This window comes from Lacerta agilis, chromosome 17 (genome assembly GCF_009819535.1).
Source record: "Lacerta agilis isolate rLacAgi1 chromosome 17, rLacAgi1.pri, whole genome shotgun sequence".
Classification (NCBI taxonomy): Eukaryota; Metazoa; Chordata; class Lepidosauria; order Squamata; family Lacertidae; genus Lacerta; species Lacerta agilis.
In genome coordinates this window covers 10038282-10052283 of record NC_046328.1, presented here as the reverse complement: position 1 = coordinate 10052283, position 14002 = coordinate 10038282, and the positions used below count along the sequence as shown (strand labels likewise).

At 43.5% G+C, this 14002-nt stretch overlaps 1 protein-coding gene across 1 annotated transcript in view; it reads right to left on the bottom strand.

Annotated features, from left to right (window-relative positions):
* Nucleotides 1-14002, bottom strand: part of FBRSL1 (fibrosin like 1) — a 754268-nt gene that overhangs the window by 21293 nt on the left and 718973 nt on the right. The window contains 2 exon segments of the mRNA XM_033174384.1: nt 8619-8714; nt 12255-12305. Coding sequence (XP_033030275.1) covers nt 8619-8714; nt 12255-12305 — 147 coding nt within the window.

Sequence of the window (14002 nt, the reverse complement as noted above, 5' to 3'; positions counted from 1 at the left end):
TAGTAGGCTGTCGTTCGGATTATTGTTAACAGCCTGTGTGTGGGACTGCCTCTGAAGAGACATGGAAACTTCAGCTGGTTCTGAATTCTGCAGCCAGACTTATTATGGGGTTGGGATATAGGACATGTGTTGTACTAACTCCTTTGGCTGCCTAGTTGCTGTCACTACATAAATAAGCGAGTGGCTCCTGAACCGGGTTAATGTAGTGCTGCTTTTAGTTCACTCTGTGTTGTTGCGGAATGTAAAAGGTAAAGGTAAAGTACAGTTAAGTCCAGTCGCAGACAACTCTGGGGTTGTGGCGCTCATCTTGCTTTACAGGCCAAGGAGTTGGCATTTGTCCACAGACAGTTTTTCTGGGCCATGTGGCCAGCATGACTAAGCTGCTTCTGGCACAATGGAACACCGGAACCAGAGCAGCGCACGGAAACACCGTTTACTTTCCCGCTGGAGCAGTACCTATTTATCTGCTTGCACTTTTTGGCGTCCTTTTGAACTGCTAGGTTGGCAGGAGCTGGGACAGAGCAATGGGAGCTCACTCTGTCGCAGTGATTTGAACCGCCAACCTTCTGATCGGCAAGCCCAAGAGAGCCACCCGCATCCCTTGTTGCGGAATGAAGTGCTCACAAAAAATGATATGACTTGTTCAGCAAGTGGCAGAGGTAGGGACAGATCCTGTTCTGACCAAGGTGGGGATGAGAGAGGCGATCTCACCCAACTTGCATGTTTAATTGGGTGCACAGGCTTTATCCTGAGAATCCCAATTGTAAAAGCTCTCATTGCTCATGACCTGTAGAGATAATCTTGGAAATGTGGTAGAAAAGTGGAAACAGAGCATATGATGGTAAATGCTTTGTGCATCTGTGTCCCAAACGTTCTGAAAGTTGACTTCTGATAGGTTCATCACAGGATAGGGACCATCATACTCAGCAGGATAGGATGGAATCAATTTGCTGCCTCAGGCGGAACAGCAAAAAGCATCCTCAGAAACAGTCAAGGAGTGCAGTAACCAAGGTCAGTTAAGATATTTAGGCAGCCGAGGCTGAACATCTTGCAAGCTCCTTTCCCCCTCCCTGGTGGTATCAATACAGAACAATAATAAAAGTGATTAGCAATTTCCTGCCCTTTCATAACCCCCCAAGCAGCTGTCTCACGGTAATTTGTGCAACATTCAGTGCTCTTCCCACAGTTACCATATAGCCAGTGGCTAGAAACCAGGGATGTGGAACCATGTCTGCAGGCCGCATTCCCCTCATGTGCCACCTTCTGGGGGTCAGATGCTAATGGGGGGGCAGAGGCAAAAAGCAGGTTGAGCAACCAGTGTGAATCTTTGTATAATTCCAGCTATACAAAAGTTAGGGGTTTCTACAACCCCCCCACCTCTCGTCCAGGTAAGCAGGAGGCTTTACCACTGTCCAATGACACACTCCAGCCAGGCAAAAGCGCTTGAGAAGAAGAAGAAGAAGAAGAAGAAGAAGAAGAAGAAGAAGAAGAAGAAGAAGAAAGAAGAAGAAGAAGAAGAGGAGTTTGGATTTGGTATCCTGCTTTATCACTACCCAAAGGAGTCTCAAAGCGGCTAACATTCCCCTTTCCCTTCCTCCCCCCAACAAACACTCTGTGAGGTGAGTGGGGCTGAGAGACTTCAAAGAAGTGTGACTAGCTCAAGGTCACCCAGCAGCTGCATGTGGAGGAGCGGAGACGCGAACTCGGTTCCCCAGATTACGAGTCTACCGCTCTTAACCACTACACCACACTGAGAGTTTGGGTGAGGGGTTTGTGGCTTAGGGTTGCACAGAGATACAGTCCTAGGAAGGCTGCATTTGGCCCCAGACTACAAGTTCCCCACCCCTGCTATAGACCCTTAGAAGCAGCCACATTCGTTTTGCTTTTTTTTTTTTCCTTTGCTCTTTTGGACATAAATATAATTTTTTAAAAAATGATTTATTTTCGCTGTCAGCTTTGGGTGGTACAGCCCATTCTACATCTACAGGTGAAACTCGAAAAATTAGAATATCGTGGAAGGTTAATTTCTTTCAGTAATTCAACTTAAAAGGAGAAACTAACATATGAGATAGACTCATGACATGCAAAGCAAGATATGTCAAGCCTTTATTTGTTATAATTGTGAAGATTATGGCGTACAGCTGGTGAGAACCCCAAATTAACAATTTCAACTTTGGGGTTTTCATCAGCTGTACACCACCACAATTTAAACTATATTAAACTCCAGTAGCTAATGAAAACAATTGCTTACATAAATGGACTTTTCCATGATATTCTAATTTTTCGAGTTTCACCTGTAAGTCATGTTGTGTGCTACACTTTTTGGCTTCTTTGTGCAAAAAGGTTTTGCCTCATTAAAGGGAGATGAGCACACATATTGTGCATCTTCTCTTCCTAGCAACAATGCTGTCCCCTCCTTCACTGAAGACACATTTGCCTTTTATACATGTGAAATTGCACCACTGAGCTTGAACATCCATTCGCCTTGGAACCTTGCTAATTCCTTCTATTATTTTAGCAATAGCAATAGCCGTTTATGGATGCAACTGTGCATTTTTAAAGGCTGTTGTTTTGAAACCAGATTTTTTTTAATGGCCTGTAAATCTATGAGGAAGTAGGAAAACCAGAAATCACACTATAGTGTATGATTGGATAGAACACCAAAAGGTGTATTTGTGGGGTTTTTTTTGGCCTGGGGTGCAATTCTGCACAGTAGTTAACCAAGCCCTGAGGTTATGCATCCAACCTGGCTTTTTCAGTCCCAGAAGAGCCCTGTCTTGGCTTGTTGGAGGGAATGGGGGCTCTGAGCCAGCAATCAGTCTTTTCCTTCCCATGGCACTGCACCTGTTGTTCTTCAAGATGAGCGCAGAAAGTTTAGCTAATTCCCTAGCTAGGCAGTTAACCGATTAAACGGGCCAAATTGCTGTCAGATTTCAAACAAGGAGGCTTAAGGAGAAACCTGCAAACATACTTCTGTAACTTAAGTATGAGAGGTCAAGGATGGTTTTAAAAGTTGAAAGAAAAAGAACAAAAGGACGCAACGAAAGAATCCTGAGTTGTGTGTGCAAAGCAGAGGGTGGGAGAGATTCCCCCATGAGCGGAAGGGCTGTCAGGCCCCTTTTGTGAACTGATGGGTAGGGAGGCAAAAATAACAGCTATGATACATTTTAAGGTCACATCACATTAATAGTGTGAGTGATAGAGTGCCCTTTGGTCCTTCTGTCCCCCTGAAGACAGATGGAAATGCTTCCTTCGGCAAAGTAAATTGAATACTTTTGACCTTTTCAAGTTCTTAGCTCATGAGAAATGGCCTTTGGGAAAGTAGCTAAGAAGTTTGCAGTCAGGTTGGATTCATGTGGTGGGGATTTACATATGAGGCCTCGGGGAAGTGACATGAGAAGTGGGGAGGGAAACAAAAACAAACTCCTTGCTTCACAGGGCAAGGAGGACAGAATTCATTATGCCACGGTCAGCCACCGAATGCGTCTGTCATGATGATCTAGAGCTTAAGGCAGCCACATGGGAGGAAGAGGAAAGTTTGAGAAGAAAAAGGTTAGGATGATTTGTGTGGATTTCAGCTTTATCTTTTCTCCAAGGAGATGAATCATTATCGCTGCAAGTTGTGGATAATTTAGGTGCATCCACATGCTCCCCATTCAGTCAAATATAGCAATACAATGTTGTAAATCTGGGGGACTGCTTTTCCCCTTGGGGAAGGTTCATGTGCTGTTGAAGAAGACTAGCCAATTTTGTTGCTATGCATCTCCTGTACACACAGTACAGCAGGGGGTGAGGATCCTACAACCTTGGGGTCAAACACAGCTCTTGCTATCTGGCCTTTGGGGCTTCCCTCAGGCCATGTCACTGACTGCCCTGCTCTGTGCCCTCCTTGAGTGCTTTTGCCTGGTGGGGATATGTCTTTGAACTGTGAATGTAGCCTTCTACCCAAAGGCCGGTGTTACATTTCTTATTTGTCTGACTTTTGCCTTTGGCCCCACCCACAACTGATATATGCTCCCCACTCTGAAGGGTACCCCATGAGTGAATGTGGCCCTCAGGCTCATGGTACAGAATCATTCAGATATAATTTATCCACTGACAACATTCATACAACCAGTTGCCTCACATTGATTAGAGCCTGGTTGTTGGGAAGTGGGGTGGGGTGGGGGAACTCAAACTGACTAGATAAAAGCCCTAAAAGGCTGTTGGAGTTCCATCTATTTAAGAACACCAGTATCCCACCATTTCAGTTCAAAACTGAACCAACCAAGGCATCTTAATGCACATTTAAGCAAACAAGAAAATACAAGCCACTCTGGGGGACCACAGGGGAGAGAAATGGGAGAAGAGCAGAGCAATAAGGGCAGCACAAGTAGTAGGGAAGTGGAGTGACCAAGGTGGCATGGGGCAGGGGAGCAGAAAGACCAGTGTGCATGGATGTAGCCCTAAATCAAGTACATAAATAGAAATACCTAACTAATTGAGGTTCTGCCCTGCCCCCAATATAAAGCTTGCCCCCCAACAAAAATCCTGGCTATGGGGAATGGGGGGTGGAAAGAGAAAATGAACTGGACAGGGTGGCAAGGGGGGGAGGTAGCCTCATGGGGGGCACCTTGACCAGGGCCCTTCCAACCTGGCAATAATACTGGGGTGGGAGTAGGGACCCACTCATCTAATCCGGACTGTGTTCATAAAATGGGAGTCTCACAACGGCTAGAGCACATTGCAAAAGAATATGGAAAACAAGGTTGGGCAGACAGAGGAAGCAGTGGTTGTCTTGGACCAATTTTATGAGGTGTGAAGAGGGTGGTTTTTCTGGTTAAATTCCTTCCTTCTAAATAGTGGCTTAAATGAAATTGCAAGAAATCCCTAATCCCACTCTATATTGCTGGTGTGCATCTAGTGATGAAATCAAGCAGAAAACATCAATCTGGAGCAAAGAACCATGCAATCAGGCTGTGAAGCAGCCCACAAATTCGCAAAATTAATATATAAACAAGAAAATAAAAAATAGCAAAAAAATTCAAAGGCCCACTAGACTTGCTGAACAATGGTCTGACTTAGCATAAGATCACTCCTTCCATGAAACAGCTTGGTAATCAAGAGAGAAACCAAAGAATGACTATTGTCTATTGCAGGGGTTGTCAACCTGGTCCCTACCTCCCACTAGTGAGCGTTTCAGGATTCTAGGTGGGCGGTAGGGGGTTCTATGGTACAAGCTGAATCCTCCTTCCATCAAGCACTGTGGGCGGTAACGAAATTTTACCATCAAGAAAGATGCATTTGTGGGCGGTAGGTATAAAAAGGTTGACTACTGCTGGTCTATTGAGTGCATCAGCTGTTGTACAAAAGGTTTGGAAGCTGCTGTATTAACTGGCATTACTCCATCAAGAAATGAAGACCCCTGATTGAGTCAATCCAGTTGGTTCTGCAAGGAACCGGCAACCATAGTTGTTTGGAGGCATCCTCTTCCTCCAAACCCACATCTTTTGCCAAAACTGAGTGGGGAAATGCCCCTTTGGGCACGCATCTCTGCATGCTAGCAGAGGGTAAACAGGGTTACAACCAGTGAGGGACAGCTCAGAATCAGACCCACTGTGCCACAGCAAACAGAGCGTTGGATTTGGACCAGGAAAGCCTGTGAACAAACTTCTGTTTAATCATGAGGCTCATTAGGTGACCTTAAGCCACTCACCATCTTTCAGTCTAACCTACCCTCACAGGCTTGCTATGGGGGGGGGGGGGACCGTCCCGCAAGCTCCTTGGGCAATAAATGCACAGAAAGTTAGGTTAAGATCAGAAATGCTTTTGAAAAGGAGAGATGGGAGCATGGAAATACAGGCGCTTACATCACTGTCTTCACAAACTTCGTAATTTCCACTCATGTATGCAAGTTCACAAAAGAAGGGCTCCACCTGAACCCTAAGCTTATCGTTCTTACTGCAGACTACAATTTTATGTATATTTGCAATGCAGATAGCAAGGCTCCCTCTTCGGCAAATGCTATTCCTTTTATCACTGCGTGGAGATATGTCAGCAGAAGCCGCTGGTGCTCTGGGGGGTTGCATTTCCTCTCCCTTCTAAAAATCTAGTCCTACACTACAATTCTATACCCACTTACCCAGGATTAAAGTCCCACTAAATTCAGTGGGGTTTACTTTTTACAGCTCAGATCACATTACTCATGTTTCTATAAAGACTTTACAAATGGAAGAAAGGAATCTCAAGCCTGGCACCATGAGAGCTTTTAAGCAACAAACATAGCAAGAGAGATGGTAAAAACTAGCTGAGCCTACTACTGCAACACTATTAGGGTCACACTCCATGCTATATGTAGGTTTTTTTGTTTGCGAACATTGGGTGGGGGGTTGCCAGTGTTTAAGGGGTACAGGGTCACCCTCAGACACCTAAATCTACTATGCTTGGTGATCTCAGCTCCCTTAAAAAAAATCTGTGTGTTTTGTGTTGGGTTGTTTGTTGGGTTGATATTGGTTGGTTTCTGCAATATCAGTGGAGCAATACCACTGCTTTGGCCTGGCCCTGTTTCCAGCTCCAGAGCATGGAGGGTAGTTATCTCTTTACACCAACACTAGGAGCCCTACTGCAGAATAATGTGGCCTTTTTCTTCTGCACAGCAATTTCAGAAGTTCTCCATTATGAGCTATATTTTTGTGTTAATATAAACATCATAGTCAGAATTTTAAGTATCAGTTCACATGTCTGCAAAACTGCTTCAGGAGTTGAGTGTCTGCAAGAGACAACAGGGATAGGAACAGATAAGCCACATGGCTAATCTGACTAAGCACATATTAGTTTGCTTAAGTTCTAAAAAATCTTATTTGAAGCGTAGCACTCTTTTCTGATAAACAGCCAGCATCTACTCCAGCCCCTCCACGCCACATTTCTACAAAACAGTTAGGGCTGCCTACATTATTTTCACTTGGCTTCCCTATATGATGCTAGTTACCCAGTGGTAAGGGAAAGGCTAATTGCAAACAGAGGCTGCATCTTAGCTGATCAGTTTCACAGATGGTGTAGTTTCTCTTGGTGAGTTTCACTGCAGCTGTCTGGTGACCGATTTGAGAGTGGCTGCAGTTTCAGAACCATTTGGTATGCACAGTGTCTTTTGCTACAGAGGTGCAAGGGGAAAAAGTTGTATGCTAGGTGTGTGCATGGGCCCAACAATTCGCCTTATATGTGCATCTGTGTGTTTTAAAACTGTCAACTGTACTGTCTCCATTTCAGTCTGTAATTCAGGCTCAAAGGCACTTTGTATAAAATTAAGCTTTGCATTCCCCATTCACTATAATGGGGAATGTAAAAATGGCTATGACACTTTCCTGTTTGATGAAAGTGGATGAAATGTTTGCAGAGTTCTGAAGGGTTCTGCTTTGTTTTTTTGGACAGAGCAAAGCAACATAGGATTCAAAACAAAACAAACAAAAACCCCTGAAAGGAATCTATTAATTTGTACAAAAATTCTCCATGGATGTGTTTTAGCAAAATAAACGAACAAACCCAGAGCTCTTCAGTGCTCGACAGGCAGTATTATGGGCAGCTTCACTTTTTGCAAAGCCCATGGACCCTGGGAAACATGGAGATACAGGAAAACTAAGTTTGTGGGAATTCTGATCAGACTTAAAGGGGTTTATTGACATCACACTTTGACTCGGGGGGGGACCCCTAATTCACCTCATCATTTGACCCTCACACAGAACTGATGCACACCCCTATTGTACACCATGCAAAAAGACTGTGCACTTGGCTATTTTTGCCCCATGTGCACACGGCCAGAATTCTTACAGTGTACACACACAATAAAATACTCAATGAAGAAAAAGAGCTCCTTCCCCCAAATACCTGCCTATAGAAAAAAGATATTGCAAAGCAGCTGTGGAGCCCAATCCAGAAGCTACTGGGGAGACTTGCTTGCTGCCAACTAACATCACCCATGCAGCTTCTAGTAAAAGAATTGTGTAAGGTCATCACAGTCAATGCTTCCCCCAAATGACCCCCAATTCTCTTGCCACTTGCAAGAGGTGGTCTGAGTGCGATGACACGTTCCTTTATTTTTTTAAGGCAGGTGTGGGGAACCTTTGGCCCTCCAGATTTTGCTGAACTACAACTCCCATCGCCCCTAGCACTGGCCATGCTTGTTGGTGATGATGGGAGATGTTTCAACAACATCTGGAGTGCCAAAGGTTCCCCGCTCCTGCTTAAAAGAATATGACTAGGGCAGAAGTAGGCAGTGTGGTACCCTTGAGCTGTTGCTGCACTACAATTTCCATAGTCCTCAAACACTGGGGCAGATGAGTCCAAAGTATCTGGAGAACACCACAATGGCTACCTGTGTGCTAGGGAGACCTAGGTCAGCAGCAGCAACAGGTTCTACCTACCTCCCTGGAAAAAAAATGGGTAGACCTTTAGGGAGCTACTTTCTTTAACAATCAAGCAAATTGCACAAGGAAAACAAATGCGCCTAGTGAAAATAATAATTTGATCAAGAAATACACATGTGTGTTTATATTGCAGCTACATTTTAATCATGCTTTCTTTTGTATGGGCAACAACAACAAAATGAGCCTGTGGACAAAAATGAAACCATGATAAATTTGTACCTTCGGCTGAAATGCTCCCTGAAGTGACCCGAAAGGACCTGAATGTGGAAGCAGAGGTGGCATCCCAGGCATTGCTGGAGGATAGCTTGGAAAGAACTAGGAAGGGGAAAGGGGGTGGGAAGAGAGAGAAAAGGAGACAGGTGATACATTACAAATAAGTAATAGATGTGAGAGACAAGTTTGGTGCAAATCATAGGAGCTTTTTCCAAAACAAAAATTACCAAATCAATTTCAAGCACTTTACTGGTTAGGCGCTGGGGAGCTTGCCTAACTCATGATTCCTTCAAGAGCTCATTTTTAACAAACAAACAACTCACCCACTTTAACTTTGCTGTATCGTTTAAGAAGGAGAAGACTATTTTAAAGGATATTCCATTTTCATGCACTCACTCAAATCACATTTGCAAATACTTTGATTGCAAGCTTTGTACTTCTGAGTAACACGCAAGTCTTCTGCATTTGGCTGCTTCTGAGAGACTTGGTTTGTATCGAGGGTGAATTTACCCAGTGTGTTAAGCAGCTCCCAGCACTAAAATGAATGCGGCCTTTCTAGTGAAACACAAATGTTACCCTTACTGTGGATCAGGGATGGGAAACCTTAAGCCAGGAGCCTAAATCTGCCTTTCTAGCTGGATGTTGGGAATCTCTATAAGCCTTGCCCCCTCCTGAGGTCACACCCCTCTGCACCATAACAGAATTGAAGAGTTGAAAGGGACCATGAGGGAACAGGAATCATTTTGCTCAATGTGGGGCTCAAACTCATGACCCTGAGATTAAGAGTCTCATGCTCTATCAATGGATAGAAGCACCCTCCTTGAGTGCTTCTGCCTTGCTGGAATGTGTCCTTGAACTATAATGTCTTTCATTTCCTGGATGGAGGTGTGTGTGTGTGTGTGTGTTGCGTAGTTGTAATGTGGCCTACTATACAGAGGTAAAAGTCACATATATTGACCTGCCCACTTTGCCTCTTTCCCCACCCATCAATGTTATATTGCCCCTGGAAGGTTCCCTGTGACAAAATGCGGCTCTTGGGCTCCAAAGAGTTTCCCACCTCTGCTACAGATCACCTACAAAATCCTTCATTGGAATCATGGCATCAGCAAGAGGTGTTCAGGAAGAGCTACCACAATCAGTGTGTGATATGAAGGACATATTGCATTAGCTTTATACGATGCCCCAGACATCACACCACCAAGGCAAGCTAGTTGTTGAACAAGAGTATTTCCTTATTCAGCTAGAGAGACCTAAAGAGAAGGATGCAGTGCTCTAAAGACTACATTCCCATCCTTAGACAATGGGAGCAGGCCTGCTGTGTGCTGCCTCTGTAGTTTATCCATATATTTTTTAGTTTTATCTTCGGAGCATTAAGTGCTGGAAAACTGGTTTTTGTTTTTAACAAACGAAAGCAGAGATTCTCAGAATGAGCAATCCTGTGTTTGTGATTGCTGTCCAACTGCACAGAACTGCACAGCTCTGCTTATGCACCTGATTATATAGCCTGAAACTTTTTGAAATGGTCCTGCTTTTGCCAGAGCAGGATATCACTGTAGTAACAGCAGTCAAGCCTCTTTTCTACATACATATTTAAGGTGGGGTTGCCAGTCCTCAAGAAAGTATTAAATGATTTCTGGGCCGGGGGGGGGGGGTGGAATTTCCAATAGATGTCTGTAAGAAGCAAAAGGTCCATGGCACAACAGATGCTCTTTTGAGAAGAATGGAAAGCTTTCATTTTTACCAGAGGGGGGAAATTAGCCTCTGCTACCATTCTTAATTCTGTATTATAGCTCTCCTGCAAAACATGCCACTTTAGCAAGTGTGAAAGCAGCCTGCTTGGCATCTTTAATCTTTATCTGCCTCCCAGTTACAAGGTAATTACCACAGTTGCCAACCATGAAGTCCACTATTATCAGCACACACTTTTAATTTTCCACAGTATGCGGTCCCAGAACACTGCTTCTGATGCAGCAACTGATAAAAAGGAACTGCAGAGCAAGGGCAGGCAGTAAGTGTACCAACAGGCAAGCAATTCTAGAGTGTTGCTGAAAGGCTTTAATTCAGACACTATCCTTTATATCTGGATGAAGAATCCTGTTTAGCGTGAAAGCTCATTTATTTTTACTGTGACAAAACTGGCCCAATTAAAGAAACAACAACCAGACATGCCATTATTGCTTTTGCATAGAGTAATCTCTAACACTAGCATGGCATTGGCTGTTTGCATCATTTTTTGGCTTCTTATCAATGAGTGTTTTTAAAGTGACAGGTGAGAAATTTGCTTTTTTAAGACTGGCAGGATATTTTGGTGTACAAGCTAGTTCCCATCTTGAGAGAAGATTTTGATAATGAGTTGTCACAATGTCGGGAAAGCTGATAACGTATTTCCATGCGGCATTCTGTTAGGGTAACTGAACAGAACTGGACTAGACAGCAGTGGCTATGTGGAATGGATTCACAAATGTCTGAAAGAATCAGCATAAGAAATAATTACAATGCATGGCTGTCATCTCAGAAAGAGCTATCAACTAGAATTTCACAAGTGTCTATTATGCCCATGGACCACTTTTGTTCAATCTTATAATTAGAGATTTACATATAAGTTTTATCAAATGTGCCGAGGATAGAAAGCCAGGAGGTGGTACATGCACTCTGGATGACAGCATCAATAATTCAGAACACCTACACTAAATTTGGGGGGGAAAGACCTGAAAGTGACAAAAAAAATCTTATAGACAAGTTATTGGAATTAGGTGAGTTATGTCCAGTAAATAAGTAACGAAAAATGCATAAAATGGAGATAAAAGTGACAGATCTATTCCTAGGGAATAGCAGTACTGAACAAGGCCAGCAGAGTTAAAATATATCCAATTTTAACTCTGCTGGCCTTGTTCAGTACTGAGCTTGTTCAGTGAGCTAGTGCATGCCTGTTTGGTCTTCTAACCCTTTCTAACCACAGGACAAAAGTGAGCCCCTTTACTTAGCCCTGGCTAGTCTACAGCTGAACTACTGTGTTATGCTTGAGTCACTAAATTTGAAGGAAGATGTACAAAGACTGGAAGACACTAGTTTAGTTCTCATTGTGGTGGTATAACAGGTGCTGGGCTGTAACACTTCAGCCTATAGCTCATTTGATTCAGAACTCCTTCATATCAAAGACTAGTTGTGAATGAGAAGGGTTCTAGCATAAGTCTTCTTCTGGATATGTTCATTTTTATTTGTGCGGGGAATGCTTTTGGAGGAAGAGGTATTCATGTAAGTTCCAGTCAGAATCAGAAGTGGTACTGTACAGTCACAACTTAGCATTTCTTTTGCAATCCTACTCAGAAGCAACTTCATGGGCAGTACTCCTAAGCAAATGTGTATAGATTTGCAGCCTGAGAAACAGGTGTCAGAAAGCAGTAACCAACACTGAATTAGAGGAAGGACATTTGATGAATGATTGAATTAAAGGAATTTTATGGTGTTATTGTAGTAGGTAAAAAATAAACTAAGGGAAGGGAATTCACTTAAAAACAACAACACATGAGACAAGAGCTAAAGCTTGCTACATCAAATACATGTAAGGAAAGCCACCAGCAAGTGCAAACACAGAAACCAAAACCAAATAAAAAATAAAAACCCAAACCCACAAAGACTCACGTTGGAATGTCGAAAATAAGGGTTATCAAGTTTGGGAGCGTACTTGTCGAACTGGAAGAAAAAGAGAAATAAGACAAAAGCAAATGAGAATATATTTCTTCAGCACTGGGTTGCAATCTAAGCACAATGAAGTATGCTCCCAAGTGTATAGGATCCAGTTTAGCTATGTGTTTTTTGGGGGGGATGTGGCCAGTGGGAAGTTTTATTTTAAGGGCACGTGTATATTTTCCAAACTTCACAGCCTCTTAAACCTGCACCTTTACAACGGGGAAGCAGCAAGTTCAGGCACGTAGCACATAATCTTTACCATCATCTACAAACTTCCTCAAGAAGCCAGTCAACACCCTAATCATTTCTAAAAGTTAGATTTTATGATACAGCTGTATGAGCTGGAGCAGAACTCAAGATAATCTACCAGCACTTATCCTCATTTTTTTTAAAAACCACACAACCCTTACTTAGTCAACCAGCTCCTTGGAAAAAAGGCATAAGAAAGACCAGGCAAGATTGCAAGGTAGATCCACCCACTGTGGATCTGCCCCCATGTTTTTTTTGTCCTGGCGTTTTGTCCCCTTGCACTGTGCACCTGACCTGTGCCCCCATCAGTATTCTTTCCATGCCCTGTGAAGAATGTGCACATTCCAATCTTAAGCAAAAGGGAGATGTGTTGGGGGAAGGCGCAGAATGGTGAGCAATGACCCTTTGAAATGCCACTCGTTCAGCAAGCCAGCTGTTGTGTGCTCTCCTCCATACAGGAGAGCAGATTTGCAATTGTGTTAATTACAGTTATTACCGGAGTCATGTACCCTCCAGTGTAAATACTATAAATTACTAAAACACATGCAGCTGGCGGTTTCAACGCCACCCGCCTCTGGCATTAGGATTAATAAACCCATTTAGTGGAATATAAGAAGATGGGAGCTCAAGCACAACAAAAGAGGGTGCGGCAAAGCTGTTTCACTCTTTAGCTTGACATCAACAGGGCGTGGGTGGGTGGCAGGAAGGGAACTTTTTTTCCAGCAAGATCAGATATCAGGATTCTTAAACAACATGCCAGGCCTTCAAGGAAAAGTTCCGAGATTGCTTTATGAAGGAAGGGGAGTAGGGAGGTATTTGCACGTTGCTTAAACACCTGTGGACATGGGGGAGGCAGAAATCGCTCTCATTGTCTTGCAGTTAAGCGGATTAGAAGCGAACAATGTCGTCATACCATCAGCCAGTGTGGTAAAGAAAGGCAAGAAATGTCATTTCCTATGAGCTTGCCCCACAATGCCTGTTTTGGAACATTTGCTCCTTCGCTACAAAAGAAAGCAGTGCATTCCTTCAAAAAGAGAGAAAATACAGAATCTTGCTTTATGCAATGTACCAAAAAAATAAACATTGCCTTGTGTGAAAAAAGGCTGTAAAGAATTTACAAACTGAGAACAGCAGCAGTGGAAAAAGAGCAAAACCAAACGGCATCACTGTAAAACCTGAGAGCCAAGGAGGCAGGAAAAGCTCTAGCTTTTCTGCAGGATTGGGACCCTGCTAAAGTTTTGTTGTCCCATCAAACAAACCCTTGTTGGAACGGCCAATGACAGGCTTCTGAGAAGTTGGTAAAAGGGTGGAGCTTTCAGCCATGGGTGGATGGTATTTTTTTAAAAGCAACTTGAATGTTCCGGATATCCTGTCTGGGAAGAAACTGTAAAACAACCTTAAAGCCTGAAGAAGTCCCTCACCCTTGCCATAAGCAAGCACAGCCCATGTTG